This window comes from Oryzias latipes, chromosome 24, assembly GCF_002234675.1.
Source record: "Oryzias latipes chromosome 24, ASM223467v1".
NCBI lineage: Eukaryota > Metazoa > Chordata > Actinopteri > Beloniformes > Adrianichthyidae > Oryzias > Oryzias latipes.
The window spans coordinates 7,426,600-7,441,800 of NC_019882.2; the positions used below are offsets into that span (position 1 = coordinate 7,426,600).

General features: G+C 38.0%; 1 protein-coding gene across 13 annotated transcripts in view; it reads left to right on the forward strand.

Moving 5' to 3' along the window:
• LOC101155482 (otoferlin) overlaps positions 1–15,201 on the forward strand; it is a 77,322-nt gene that overhangs the window by 46,517 nt on the left and 15,604 nt on the right. For 8 of the 13 annotated variants that reach the window (XM_020714482.1, XM_020714479.1, XM_020714481.1 and 5 more), the window contains 25 exons: positions 4,000–4,070; positions 4,143–4,269; positions 5,404–5,458; positions 6,069–6,200; positions 7,319–7,381; positions 7,627–7,711; positions 7,838–7,997; positions 8,806–8,992; positions 9,312–9,498; positions 10,064–10,287; positions 10,470–10,578; positions 10,710–10,896; positions 10,980–11,100; positions 11,276–11,376; positions 11,636–11,726; positions 12,002–12,118; positions 12,191–12,343; positions 12,458–12,650; positions 13,130–13,254; positions 13,336–13,470; positions 13,855–14,016; positions 14,263–14,334; positions 14,527–14,646; positions 14,722–14,883; positions 14,987–15,149. In XM_020714482.1, the coding sequence (XP_020570141.1) occupies positions 4,000–4,070; positions 4,143–4,269; positions 5,404–5,458; positions 6,069–6,200; positions 7,319–7,381; positions 7,627–7,711; positions 7,838–7,997; positions 8,806–8,992; positions 9,312–9,498; positions 10,064–10,287; positions 10,470–10,578; positions 10,710–10,896; positions 10,980–11,100; positions 11,276–11,376; positions 11,636–11,726; positions 12,002–12,118; positions 12,191–12,343; positions 12,458–12,650; positions 13,130–13,254; positions 13,336–13,470; positions 13,855–14,016; positions 14,263–14,334; positions 14,527–14,646; positions 14,722–14,883; positions 14,987–15,149 (3,302 nt within the window). The remainder of the gene's footprint in view (positions 1–3,999; positions 4,071–4,142; positions 4,270–5,403; positions 5,459–6,068; positions 6,201–7,318; positions 7,382–7,626; positions 7,712–7,837; positions 7,998–8,805; positions 8,993–9,311; positions 9,499–10,063; positions 10,288–10,469; positions 10,579–10,709; positions 10,897–10,979; positions 11,101–11,275; positions 11,377–11,635; positions 11,727–12,001; positions 12,119–12,190; positions 12,344–12,457; positions 12,651–13,129; positions 13,255–13,335; positions 13,471–13,854; positions 14,017–14,262; positions 14,335–14,526; positions 14,647–14,721; positions 14,884–14,986; positions 15,150–15,201) is intronic. The other 5 variants (XM_020714489.1, XM_020714490.1, XM_020714485.1 and 2 more) reach the window with 2 other exon arrangements.

Below are 15,201 nucleotides of genomic sequence, written 5' to 3' on the forward strand. Positions count from 1 at the left end.
ACATTTTGTGCTATCGTGACACCACAATAAGCCAGCCTGTTTTGCTTGTTGTTATTCTAGAGTAATAAATTACCTGATGTGTGGATTTACAGCCGCTGTAGCAGACCTGGAGAAAAGGGTCTGTGGAGACACAAGTGTCTGTTTGGAAATTAAGGCTTGGAGACGGAAAACGCTGAAATATTTACGTACTTATAGTACGTTTTTATATACTTTCTCTTCCCATTTTTACTGATGCGTAATCATAGGCATCCTTTTACGCCCTAAAAATACTGGGACCTTAGGGTCTTTTGACGGTTGTGGTCTGTTGCAGAATGTTGTCTCTAAAGAAGATATAACTTCAAAAATAGGCTCATGTTCTGTATCTTAGAAAGTAGTTGGTAATGGTGGCTCTCATTTTTTCTAATTACAGAAGTTCTTTCAGAACAGTCTGCCTCTGTCTGCTTGTGTACAATTGGTATTTTGGCCTGAAAAATCTCATTATATATTAAATTACATGAGTTTAGCATTTGGTTGGAACAAAAAGTTCAATAATAACCGCTGCCACGCGTAAAATGTGCAAATAAATGTATTAGTTTATCATCGTATCATGACATGCAATGACAAATAGTGGTCAAAGATGGTGGCTGACACATGGCTTATGTTATGAAGCTATAAAAACTGTTCAAATTTTTATGATTTAGTTTAGCAAAGGTTTGAATTACCCCTGAAAAAATAAAAACCACCATTTTGAGGAAAAAGCTGAGGTTTAGGTTTTTGTGATTCTTTTGCAGCAACCTTTGTGTTGTCATAGTCAATAATCCTCATTAGCAGAAATCCACAGCCTCCTACGCTCTGGATGTGCTTTTCTGGGTGAATTCTAAAGTCAAACTCTTCGCCTGGCTCCTTCAAACGGCACATTTGTCTGGCATTTTTGAAAATGGTGATCATAATAAGCAGGCAGACACAGGACCTTTAAAGATTTTTACCCTCAATCCGTGTTCATTTCTGGTCTTCAAATCAGAAATTTACAGTCAATTTAGTTAAAATGTAAAATGATTCAGTTTAATGTTATATCAAATGGTTGCCCCTCACACATTTTCACCCTAGCAAATCAGGCCATCTTTGCAAAAAGTTTGGAAACCCCTGCCTCGTAATTTCCCGTTACATGAAAACTATCAATAAATATGTTTAAATAAACTTTTAAGCAGTTGTATTTACTCTAATTAATATTTTTTACGCCCAGTAAGAAAGCAATCTTCTTGCAGTCAGGGTTATGGAGTGAACATTGTTGTCATCTTTCAAACTTACGGTCAGTAACGGTCAGCAGAAATGTTCGGCTCATTGAATCGGAGCATTGCTGCACAGTTAAGGCTTACAGTCTCTTCTCTGTTTAACCCTTTCCACAGTGTTGAGAAATTTTAAAGGAGAGTGTTTTGTTTGTAAAATGACTGATCAATTGTGTTTGTCAGCTGTGCTATAGCAAATCCTTAAGACCTTTATTTTGTAAAGCTCGTTATACTTTTATTGTCTCATCTATATTAAAAAAAACATAAACACATTCAACATTTATATTATAAATTGTAACAACTCCAATCCCATTGTTTTATTTTATATTGTTATCATGTTTTGTTACGTGTGTTACAAAGGAGATCTTGAACTTAGTGGGTTTTTCACTTGGTTAAAAAAAGGTTAAAAATAAATTATTAAAAATAATAATAATTAATGGTGTGTATACAGTACAGACCAAAAGTTCGGACACACCTTCCCATTCATTTGAATGAGACAGATTTTAGCAGACAGGCAAAGGCAAATGATGTGAGAACTGACTTGCGAAAAGATCTTAATATCAGTTCATGATATTGACATAGTGTTTTCTTTGATGCTTTTAAAAATGTGGAATGTTGCTGACCAGAAACTGGATGAAAAAGATTTAAAAAGACAAAAAAAGTTGTGTTTGTGTGTGTGTGTGGGGGGGGGGTTGATAAGGTGAGAGAAGTGCAGACGAATCAATAGGATCTTAGCACAGAGCTCTGCACCTAATGACTTCTTAATTCCCTGCATTTTCGGGTAGAGCTTATCTCAGGTACAGCACATCTTGGAAGCACTGAAACGTAGTATGGTATACAATCTGCAACTATATGAGAGCAAACTGGTGCAGATCTCACCACGACTTCTATTATTCAACAAGCTCCGTGAGAAGAATGTGGAGTATATCGATGAATATTGAATAACTCCAGGTTATTTTCTTCTTTATTCTTTTATTTTCATGTGTGTGAGTCATGGCAGACATATTGCTTTATTGATGAGCTCTTCAGTGTTGCTTGTATCAAAGAACCCCGCTGAGTTTTTAAAGGCTATGAATGCAACACATCTTTGAAGATGCACGTCAGGTGTTACATACCCAAGTCATAAAGGGATCTGGATCATCGAGATACAAGCGGATTTTACTTTTTGCAGTTGTCTATTGTGAGGAAATAAAATACCTGTTATGGCAAATGGAAAAATGACTAAATAAATAAATTAGAATTGTGATTGAACTGGAAGTTACCCCATGGATATAATTGATTGATTTTAGCAGATGTAATTTTTTAGCACAATTTTTAACAGCATGTAGAGCAATGTGATTTATTAAAAGCCAAAAAAATGCATGCCATTTCTCAGCTTTTGCAGAATTGTTATTCTTGTTAGGTGAACTTTGTAAATTTAGCATGAAGCCCTATTCCAAATTGTATATGGAGGTGGCTCTGGATACATCTCAGGGTCCAGTAATTTCCCTGTGCACATTTGAATCCCAAAACCTTTCCTGTGTAGAGCTTTGTAGATGCTTTACTGTCTCACTTGAATTAGTTGATGAATTAATAGACAAAAAAATAAAGCCCAAACTGAATGTTAGATTCACAAACCCACCTCTGAATACCTTATGAATAAAAATAAAAGTGTGAATTGTTTCTAGCTTTCTTGAGTTTAAACAAAGACCTCAAGATGCTATAATCCCACCCCCCCAACCCACTCTTCCCTCCTCCCCACCTTCCCTGCTGTTTCCACTCATCAATCCGACTATACCTGCCAGCTCGCTGTGTGAATTTTGCACCTGACAGGTTCATGTGGAATTAAAGTTTGTCGATAGAAGGGGCTTTGCGTGGATTTACAGTGACTTCTTTGTGGAGTTGAGTGGCAACAGTTCGTCTTTGATGTGGTATGTAGAAAAACTTTGTGCACATGTGTTTGCATTTCTTCCTTAACTTGCATTTTCACCACAAGTAAAAGGAAGTGGTGAATTACTGGGAGTGTAAAATGTAACAAAAACTTACTTTTTTTTAATTAATTTTTACATTTATTTATTTAATATATTTATTCTGTATCATAAAAAGTATTTAGGAGGACTTTAGAAAATCTTTGATGTTAGTGACAGTAGGCCAATGCTAACACATTCATTGACTGAACTTTGTTAAATTGCTCTAAAAATATGACTTTGAACTTATCAAAAGACGTGTTATCATCCATAACCATATGTTAGTGTTTAACTATAGGATTAATTTTGAGGGTTATACTATAATCTCAATGGGATTATCAAAGGCATCTCTGAACTCTGATATGCTCCACTCTGAATGCCCAAAGAAGTAAATGGAAAACAGTCCTGTTCATTAATGTCCTGACATGTATCCATATCCGAAGAAAATTGGACAGTCACACTCATCTTTAATTATTAAGGCCCCTCATTTGTCACCCCCCTGATAGCATCAAAGCTCTTTGTTGCTGCAGTGAAATGTGATCTAGCTAATATCAATGTGGAGGCACCGGATACTCTTGCTTTGTGATTGAAGGTTTGGGGAATTGTTTGGCGACACTGTGAGAAACACGATCGAATGGATTTAAATTGAATTTATGTCAAATACCCCATTTAATTGTGAAAAATAATCTCACGGGTTGTCAACCCCACTGATGAAGAGTGACCAGGTGGTGGATGTGAGGAGAGATCAGTTGTGACGGGTTTTCCTTTTTTTCTGTTCTCTTCATCAGAGCAGGGAAGGGAGTTTTTTCAGCCATGAAGCTCGGCAAGATTAAGAACTCCAAAGACGACCACAAGAGAGGCAAGAAGTTTTTGTTGAGCATTTTTTTTATTTAATAGTTATGTAAATGGTTGCTCTGCTTGATTTGAGCAGATGAGCCTGCAGTTCTGGACATGGAGGACCTGGACAGAAAAGCAAAGCGTCTCGCTGGAACTCTGGAACCGGACACCATTTCTTTGGCCTCTGTGACTGCTGTCACCACCAACGTTTCCAACAAGAGGTCTTAAACAAAAACACACTCAAGCATAAATATAACTACAATTTTTTTGTTTTTGTTTTAAAGATAAAAATGAATGACATAACGCCAACATTTTGCAAGAGCTCAAATCAAGAAGTTATGTAGTTGAAGTGGAGAATTATCAAATATGTGCCCCCAATTCTATAATATTTTAATGTCAGTTTGTTTGCTAGTTGGTCAAATAGTCAACATTATCAGTTATGTCATTATTAAAATGTTAGATTTGCCAACATTTAAAATTAATGCCTAATATGATAAATTCCCTCTAAATAATCCTGTTTAAAGGAGTTTCGTTATCCATTTATATGCCCAAATTTTCTTATTCACAACAGTGAGGGCCCCATCAAAATTTAACATAAAACCATTTAAATCTGGTTTTGCACAAACCCCCATCTTTTATTCGTAGTTTTACGCTAGACCACTAGAGGCTGGAGTCAAAAGGGAGCAAATGTTCCATTGACTCTTATGTTAAAAAGTCAAATCTGTTGGGGTTTACTGTTTTTTCATGACAACTTTTTAATTAAGCAGTTGTTTTAATTTTGCTAGAGCTCAAACTTTATGAAGTTATACTTGCACCACTACAATGAGAGTAATATTCACAGTTTTGATGCTGGTGTGAGCAGAGAAATTTGTGGTCCAGGTGCCCAAGTCCACATCAGAGTCCTATCTGGCAGCAACAGAAATTATCCATTGAATTTATAGTGGTTGTACCATGAAAATTGTGAATTTTCAAGGCTTCTGTCAAACAAAGAGCTGGGACCTCTGGTGGCAAGTTTATGCCATTGCAAGTTCTGATTCTACAATCAAATGTTAGCGATTAAAATTAAGAAAAAAATTGTGTTCATCATTATAACGGAAATGGGGTTAGTAGAAAAGAAGAATCTGTGCAAAAAAAAAAGAAAGTGAGATTAAAAGATTGTTTATTTTTAAAGAAATTTAGTTTGGTGCTAAAAACTAAAGCGCAATGACTGATTGCAGTTCTATACTCAGTTGACCTGAAATTTATTCCACAATTAAAGTGTCTTATAGGCCCTGTATAAATAAAACATTCTTATTAAAGTAAAGAAACAGAATAACTAATTAGATGAACCACTTTAAAAATGTTTTTCTTTTTAGGTCAAAGCCCGATATTAAGATGGAGCCAGGCTCTGGAAGACCTGTTGATTATCAGGTGTGTCTTTTCAAATTCCCAAGATGATAATGAACTCATGATAAATAGAAAGACATTTCTACAGTGTTTGGTTTTTAAATGCATGCTCTTCAAATTTTGAAAGTTATACTTTTTTGCTTCAGGTTCACATTGAAATAACCTTAATTTTTATTCATTGGCAACAATCATTTGTAAACTTCAAGATGGCTGTTTTAAAGCCCATCATAACCCACCTATTCAAAAATACTTCTTTATTAAATAAATTCATTCCTGTTTTTTTATTTTTCTAACCACTTAATAGGTCCTGTGATTTTTCTTTTTCTTTTAGTCAACTGTTTTAAATAATGAGTCGTCTCTGTGTGGAATCAGTCAAAAATAATGATTCAGAAAAAGCAATCAATGTGATTAAATGAAAAGTTGCTGAAGAAAGAGGCGCCTCAGGCTGCCAATCTGAGCCAAATGTTCAGGCGCACTAAGACATCTCATAATTCTCCCTGCTGGTTTTTATTGTAATTAGAATACATTTAGATTATTTATGAAAATAGAACTGATGTTTAAAGACTCACTGTTGGAAGACATTAGGTTCATTAAAGAGTTCAGTCAGACTTGATAAACAACTGTTTCCCATCAGATCAGCATCACAGTTGTTGAGGCCCGACAGCTAATAGGCCTCAACATGGACCCCGTGGTGTGCGTGGAGGTTGGAGATGACAAGAAATACACATCTATGAAGGAGTCTACCAACTGTCCGTACTACAATGAGGTGAGAGCGATTAGCTTTTCAATCTTTTTACCATCCAGAACAAGAGATCATCGACCGGAAGACCCTAACCCATGATGTAAAAAGCTCTATTATTAAAGCTTAAACAGGGGTGGGCACTTTATGGTGTTATTGTGTTATGGTCGCCAGTTAAAATCAAATTATTTCGAGTGAGATGGGTGGACTTCCGGTTTTGGTTGTTGATGTCTCCAGCCAGGTCCTCATGTACAAAACACCAGCAAACATTATATTTCTACTTTTTGTATAAAAGAACAGCACCTTCACCCACAAACTTTTCATGACCGCTCATATAAACCCTCCAAAACAGAATTAAAGCCAAAGAGGTTGATTTGAGGTTCAAGTTTATTGAAAATTATTATTAATGATCTGATTGTGTTTTTATTTTCAAATACTTTCAAACAATGATCTCATAATGCAATGTGTTACAAAGTGTACCTTTTTTCCCCTCTTTTTGTTTTTGGTCTTGCTGCAACTCAAAGTGACAGCTTGTCAACCATCGATCTTCTCCGATTCTTCTCCCTGTTGTTAGGCAAACGGAGAACTGAAGTGTTTGAGATGCTTTTTTCTCATGCTTTGTGTTCTCAGACTGAGGTGGTTTCAGCTCCTGCTGTGTCTGCATCCGTCTCGCCTGAACTACCTCTATTGTGCATCTTTAGAAAAGCTTCTGCATTTGATATAAAGCTGCTTTAGCATAAAATGTTTGCAAATAAAGATATACCAAAAGTTGGTCAACATTTAGGTGATGTATTTATTATCAGGTTCTTCCTTAATTTAATTACTGATGTTAATTAGAAGCTTTCATTCTTCTAAAAATGTGACACGCCCTACTATTGTGTTTTACCCAGATTTTTCTTCATCAATTAAAATCCATTTTTATGTGTTTCATTTTAGTGGTTTCCTCATGCAAACACTTTAAAAAACACTAAAAAGAGGAGTGAGAGGACAGCATGAATACAGGAAAATATGGTTTTGATTTTCGTTTTATTTTCTAGTAAAATGTACTCCAAGAAAGTCATGTCAGCTGCCATGTTATCCAGACCGTGAGACTAAGTAAAAAAAAAAAGTAATTTAATGGAAAACTCTTCATCTCTTCCCTGCAGTATTTTGTATTTGACTTCCACGTCCCTCCAGACGTCTTGTTTGACAAGATCATTAAGCTCTCAGTGAGTATTAAACAGTCTGCATCAATGAAAGAAAGAAAAAACAAAATTCAATTCATTATACATTTTTGTCCCACTTACAACACATGGATATAAACTGATTACTTTTTCTTTTTTAAGCTTTTTATTGCACATATTGTACTTGTTATTACAGTTGTAACATTGAATGTGATTATGGAATCCATGTGAGTTTTGTGCGCTCCAGGTCTCCAGATTGTGTTAATTCCTTGCTCTTTCTGTCTAATTAGGTTATTCATTCTAAAAACCTTTTACGCAGCGGGACTTTGGTGGGGACCTTCAAGATGGATGTTGGGACTGTTTACTTCCAGCCTGGTAATTTAGCATCTCCATTATGTCTTAGCCTTAAAAAAAAAAAACATTTGTCTTGGTGACCTTGTTTAGACAAATTATTTTTAAAGTATTTTCCTTGTTTTTCGTGATTCATTTACTGACATCCAGAACACCAGTTTTACCACAAGTGGGCCATCCTCTCTGATCCAGATGACATCACAGCGGGTTGCAAAGGATATGTCAAATGCGATATTGCTGTCGTTGGGAAGGGAGACAACATCAAGACCCCACACAAAGCCAATGAGACGGATGAGGACGACATAGAAGGGTATGGAGGCGACAATGTCGCACACCTTGACAATGATGGGGAAAATAATTGTTTTAAAGTTCAGGACCTTAACTAGCAACACCAGTCATCATCTCATTTTATTCTTTGCCACGGTAGAAGTGCTTTTAGTATCCATTGATCTAAATCTGTCCTTAAAAATCGCGCTCTGATCATATTTTGATTGATTTTCAAAGTGTTCCCATTGATCTTTTAATTATGAATATGCTGTTTTTATTCAAAAAACCTGTGTCATATTTTAGGACAGAAGAATGAACAGTAGTTCATTAGAAATTTGCCTATGAGTTGTGGGCAGGACACCCCCCTTCCTGTTGCTGAGAGCTCTCTGTTTAAGCGCCCTACCGCTAGCTTACAGTCCCTCACAACCCAACCTAACATTACCGGTGCAAAAAAAATGCAGAGCAATGCCGTACAGTTTTGAGCCAGATGCCAACTCATATGAAGAGAACGAAGACGTACGTAAACTAGCCATCTAAAAGTTGATGCATCGGTATGGAGCAGAGCAGGGAGCTTGTGGCCCACCCAGCCTATTTTCTACATAACAAATGCAATATTTTTTCACCTGCAATTTTGCATTTGCTCCTGAGTTACAACAATTTAAACAAAAAAATACTTAATGTTAATTTTCTTAATATATATCCTACATCGTCTGAAAAATGCCATAAAAACATGTGAAGAACAAAAATGTAATCAGAATAGGTCATTAAAGCTCATTTCTGAAGCTTTACCAATAGCAGATGGAGCTCCAGACGACAGTTTGTAAATGTGTGCCTCTGCTTCTGTGCTCCAGAAATCTTTTGCTCCCAGAGGGCATTCCAGCTGAGAGGCAGTGGGCGAGGTTTTACGTCAAGATCTACCGCGCTGAGGGTCTTCCGAAAATGAACACCACCATCATGGCTAACGTGAAGAAGGCCTTCATAGGAGAGAACAGAGACTTGGTGGACCCATATGTTCAAGTACAATTTGCTGGGCAGAAGGTACTTATCTCTGCACCCACATTTTTTAAAACTTTTACGAGTTAAAATTAGCTTGAAATGGCCTGTTTTCAATAACTCACTTAAAGTTTCTGATATTCTGAAGTCTTTTTTAGTAAGTTAGCACCACTTCTTGCTGCAGAAGGTTGATTTTTAGCCTAAAGCGGCAGTGGTCTTTATGTACACTCAAAACAACGAGGAATAAGAAGTCAGAACCATGAGCAGATCCAAGTTAGATTTTATTTTCTGAGTTTTGTTGAGTTTGTTTTGCAGTGGCTCAGTTGAAACACATCCTTTGCTCAGCTTGATTCCTCTTCTCCAGGGGAAGACTTCAGTGCAGAAGAGCAGCTATGAACCCATCTGGAATGAGCAGATTGTCTTCACAGAACTGTTCCCTCCTCTCTGCAAGCGGATCAAGGTCCAAATAAGAGATTCTGATAAGGTCAATGATGTTGCTATAGGAACTCACTTCATCGATCTGCGCAAAATATCAAACGATGGTGACAAAGGTAAGATTTAATACGAAAAGAAAACAAAAAATTCTGAGTCTTGAAAGATGTTATTCTGCCTTATAAAGATAGAAATGTTCTGCATGTCATTATTAGTTATGGAGGCTTGTAAAGAGAGCCATGACCCTCTTGGAATCCCTGCTTTTAATTCAATTGACTAGTAGTCAATCCATGAATACATTTATAAAATCTCTTTTTAATAATACTAAGCTGAAAACTGTTTCATTTGAAAGTATAAAACTTTATTCTGATGCAAATTTAACATTTAAATATATGTGTTTATGGTTTTATGAATTATTTTAAAGTGTAACTAGAAATATCACGATAGGAAAATAATAATAATAGTAACGTTTATGTTGAAATGAGTTGAAAATGCTAAATAAAAAGCCTAACTTCATTTTCATTTTTGTCCATCAAAAAATGCTGTTTTTCCTAACTGCACAAATATTCCAGTAAAAAATGAACATTCTCAGCATTACAATGTACAACTGCATCTATTGTTAGCCAATGGAAGAGAAAGGTTGACATATAAAAATAAGCCTTTCCCTTCTGTGATCTTCTTCAGGCTTTTTGCCCACTTTGGGGCCAGCGTGGGTCAACATGTACGGATCCACCCGTCAGTACACACTCATGGATGAGCACCAGGACCTGAATGAGGGAATTGGAGAGGGGGTGTCCTTCAGAGCCCGCCTCCTGGTCTCTGTAGCTGTGGAGATCCTGGACACCACTTCACCTGAGATCATCAGCTCCAGTGATGTTCAAGTGGAAGGAGTTTCCAACATCTCAGAGGTGAGCAAGCTCTACTTGATTATTTTACTTTTCTTTTCAAAGATTCTTTTTAGGGTTTTATCTGCCAAAAGTGCAGCATTTAAGTTCAAGTTAAATGAACATTTTACTGATCGAACTTGGATGAATTTTTCTCCACATCCCCATGTTCAAAAGTATTGGTTTTTTTTTTGGTCTTCCTTCAGAGTGCCACTGGAAAAATGGAAGAGTTCTTCCTCTTTGGTTCCTTCCTGGAAGCCACCATGGTCGACAGGAAGATTGGTGACAAGCCAATCACTTTTGAAATCACAATCGGTAACTAAGCTGTTTTTTCCCCCACCATCCTTACATTGATCTGCACACCACAAGTCAAATAAATGTGATAGCCAACTTCAATCAATAGCTTCCTTTAAGCATTTGTTCTCTGTAAAATGCCCATGCAACAGGTAACTATGGTAACCAGATAGACGGCGTTAGTAAATCCCCCGCAGCCAAGAAGAAAAAGAAAGATGGGGAGAACGAAGAGGATGAAAACGAGCTGATCCTGAACTCCAGTGAGGATGAGGCAGAGGAGGAAGGTGACCTTGTCTCGGTCTCCACGACTCCTCTCATGAAGCCTGTCATCACTGATAGGTCAGGGGTCACTTTACAATATGTCAATAAAAAAAGACAGTAATGAAAACAAAACAGTTTAAGATTGTGTTTAAAATTTCCAGAAACTACTTCCATTTGCCGTACTTTGAGAAGAAACCGTGTGTCTACATCAAGAGCTGGTGGCAAGACCAGAGGAGACGACTTTATAATTCCAACATCATGGATAAGATTGCAGATAAGCTGGTCAGTAGAAATGAACCTCACTCTGACAATAAGAAGTTCACATAAACTGATAATCCCAGAGAGCACTAAATTAGCACTGTTTAATCTGTTTAATTATTTAAAAAACAGGTGGAATCTGACTTTTCTTTTAGACATCTCAGACATTTCCCCACACATTTCTTATGTTTCCTAACAGGAAGAGGGTCTGAATGATGTTCAGGAGATCATTAAGACAGAGAAAGCGTTTCCTGAGCGCAGACTTAGAGGAGTGCTGGAGGAGCTCAGCGTCGGCTGCAGGTAATCCTGATAGAAATCAAGCGTGTGTTCAAACTGTCATTGAGAAAAACGAACAGTACTAAGCAGGTAACAGGAGAAAAATCTTAACTTTTAAATCTTATCATATAATTAAGACTTTTACCACTATAAAGAGGTTAACAGCCATGAAAGGAATTACAGTAAAAGCATTTTTTGTTTCGATAAATCAATGATTTTGTAAATCCCACCAGAAAAACACTGGATTTTTCTTATGACTTTATCGTTCTCTGTGTTTTTGCAGCCGGTTTGTGGCTCTGGCCAACAAGGATGTGAACCTGGCAGGAAGAACCAAACTGGACCGAGAACGACTCAAATCCTGCATGAGGGAGCTTGTAAGGACAACTTAGGTCCTAAAATGCAGATCGAAGCTGAAGTTTGGCTGATAAAAGCAAATGTCGCAATTTTAAAAGACAAGAAATAATTAAAAAAAACTATGTTGTGATCTCACATGATCAGTGTTTTATTAGGAATACAAAATTTTAACATCAGGTGCATTTAATAAAAGTAAAAGCTTTGGAAAACATCATAGGGAATAGTATGTTTTCAGCGGTACACTTACTGTTTGACCAGTAACCATCATCAGCACTCATCACTGTTTATTTTGCAGGACAGCATGGGCCAACAGGCCAAGCAGCTGCGCACTCAGGTCAAGAAAAACACGGTTAAAGACCGACTCAAACTGGCTCAGAGCTTCCTGCAGAGGCTCCGATTCCTCGCTGACGAGGTACAGAGTCAAAACCTTGGTAGTTTCAAACATTTTCCAAAGTTAATCACTTCCGTTTTGCATTATCTTCAGCCTCAGCACAGCATTCCAGATGTTTTCATCTGGATGATGAGCAACAACAAGCGCATTGCTTACGCTCGGATCCCATCGAAAGACATCCTGTATTCCACAGTGGAAGAGGAAACTGGCAAAGACTGTGGAAAAGTGAAAGCTGCCTTCCTTAAGGTGCCCCCACTTCTCTGTATTGTTAATCATTTATCAGTTTGTGACATAAATAAAACAAAAGGCTGTGCTTATTCCTGAACTATATCAGCTAAGTGTTGGAACCTGTGTCCACAGCTGCCGGGTAAGAAGAGCTTTGGTCCTGCCGGCTGGACCGTTCAGGCTAAACTGGAGTTGTATCTTTGGCTGGGTGTCAACAGGCAGCGTAAGGACTTCCTCAGCGGTCTGCCCAATGGTTTTGAAGAGGTCAAAGCTGTTGAAGGAGGCCCTGGTTTTCTCTCCCTTCCTCCTCTGAGCCTTGTCTACTCAAGTAAGGAGCACTCATCCACAGATTTTTTACTAAGTCAAACATCCTACAAGCAGGTTCATTCATTCAGGTTTTATATGCATATATACCAAAATACACAAAATTATGTATCATTTTCTTAAATATCTCTTATCATTTTCAAGTTTTTGCTTTTATCTCCTCGACTTTATTTCCTTAATTATTTTGTGTTTATGTGAATAATGATTATATGTTTAATTTGTAAAAATGTATGCATAAAATATAGTAGGATTTTCTTCTACCAACTCATTTTTTTGCACTCTTGTTTATTGTTTATTGTCTTTATGAACTATTTTGTTTTTTAAAACAAAAAATATAAATCAATGAATACAAACTTTTCTTTTTCTTATCTCTAAAAGGCCAAATGCACAAAAAAAGTTGAATACTAAGTGGACCAAAGTACAAAAAAAAATCAGCTTTTTTAGATTAGAAGCACTGACTGTCAGCATGTGTGTTCTCACCAGTGAAGCAGGTGTTTCAGCTGAGGGCACACATGTACCAGGCCCGCAGTCTGTTTGCTGCAGACAGCAGCGGTCTCTCAGACCCCTTCGCTCGAGTCTTCTTCTCCACACACAGCCAGGTTACTGAGGTAACACATCAGAGCTTTGAAGAGCATCTTCTTGTCTGCATGTGGCTGCGTCATATTCATGTTAATCCTGCTGGCATTCAGGTTCTGAGTGAGACGCTTTGCCCCACTTGGGACCAGCTGCTGGTGTTTGATGATGTGGAGCTGTTTGGGGAGGCCAGTGAGCTGAGAGAAGACCCTCCAATCATTGTGGTTGAGATCTATGATCAGGATACTGTGGTAGGACCCTTTGATCCTCTGCACTGCATAGTTAATGTTGTGATTTTATTTTTTTGTTATTGAAAATGTCCTCTTTTTTCCTTCCCGTTTTCCATCTACCCACCTTTCTCCATTTTGCCCTTTTATGTGAATTCGGTTCTCATTTTTGCTGTGCTGAATAAATCAGAGTTCAAACCACTGTAGCTGTAGAGAATTCTTTATGAAAGTTCTTTAAAACTCTCAAAAATGTAAAACATTTTGTGCAAATGAAGCTTTTTGATCTTTTGAACAATACTGATACCAAGTGGCCGTTCTTGAAACTACCCCACCTGTGTTTAACCCCCCCCCTTTCCCTTGTCTCCCTTACTGTGTTGGTGGGTTTGTGTTCTGCATGTTGGCGTGCAGGGAAAGGCTGAATTTATCGGTCGAACGTTTGCAAAACCCACTATCAAGATGTGTGATGAGCATTACGGGCCTCCGAGGTTCCCGCCTCAGCTGGAGTACTTCCAGATCTACAGAGGGAACTGCACCGCCGGTGAACTGCTGGCGGCCTTTGAGCTTCTACAGGTAAGAAAACAGCATAACCTTCACACTGTAAAGTAGTTAGTATTTCAACTGGAGTTAAAAGTTCTTCAGAAAATCAGGAATTGGGTTTGTGGTTGTCTCAGCCACTATCATCAGGCATCATAATTTGCATTCTCTCACTCTTTAGATAACCTTAGACTAACACCCATCTTTCTTCATTTGCTTCAGTTCCCTTCACCTCTCTTAAATATGTTTTTTCCCTGTTTTTCCTCCTCCTGCTTCCTGCAGATACCGTTTGATTCTGAAGAGATCAGACGAGCTCTGATCGCTGTCCATGACTTTGCTGTGCCCAAAATAAAGGTTTTCCTTTCATCCTCTCTTTTCACTTTACTGTTTCTGATTGTAATGCAGTCTGCGTTTCTCTTCAGCAACCGAGTCTTCTCATTATGACATTGTCTCTCTTCTTTGAGTTGGTACACAAAGAGAAATTTTAGGTGTTTTTCTCTTGAGTTTTTTTTGTCACCATTTCAAGGACATTCCCTCTTTTTGTAGATTGGTCAAGGAGGCAAAGCTGACCTTCCCCCCATTGAAGGGTCAACAGATTCTGAGCGTGGGCCCATCCTCCCTGTGCCTCTGGGCATCAGACCTGTCCTGAGTCGCTACCGCATAGAGGTGAATTTTATCTGCTGCTATGACTCTGTGTTTGCACTTGAGGAGATCCCCCTGACTTACTTTTCTGTGCTTTAGGTTTTGTTCTGGGGGTTAAGAGACCTGAAAAGGATCAACTTGGCTCAGGTGGATCGGCCCCGAGTGGACATTGAGTGTGCAGGTCGAGGAGTTCAATCTGCACTTATCCAAAACTACAAGAAGAATCCCAACTTCAGCACCCTTGTCAAATGGTTTGAAGTGGTGAGTTGACCAGCCATCTTCACAGTAGTTAAATCCTTCAAGTTGAGCAAATTCTAAGCTTTTTTTTTAATTCTAAGCTTTTTTTTTAATTCTGTGGCCAAAGGACCTTCCGGAAAACGAGCTTCTCCATCCTCCTCTCAACATCAGGGTAGTGGACTGTAGAGCGTTTGGTCGCTACATCCTGGTGGGAACTCATGCTGTTTCCAGCCTGAGACGCTTCATCTACAGTCCGCCGGACAAAACCTCCAACAACTGGGCATCTGCAGGTGCCATACTCTGATAAAACATTTTTATTCCCTAAAAAACAGGGAATAAAAA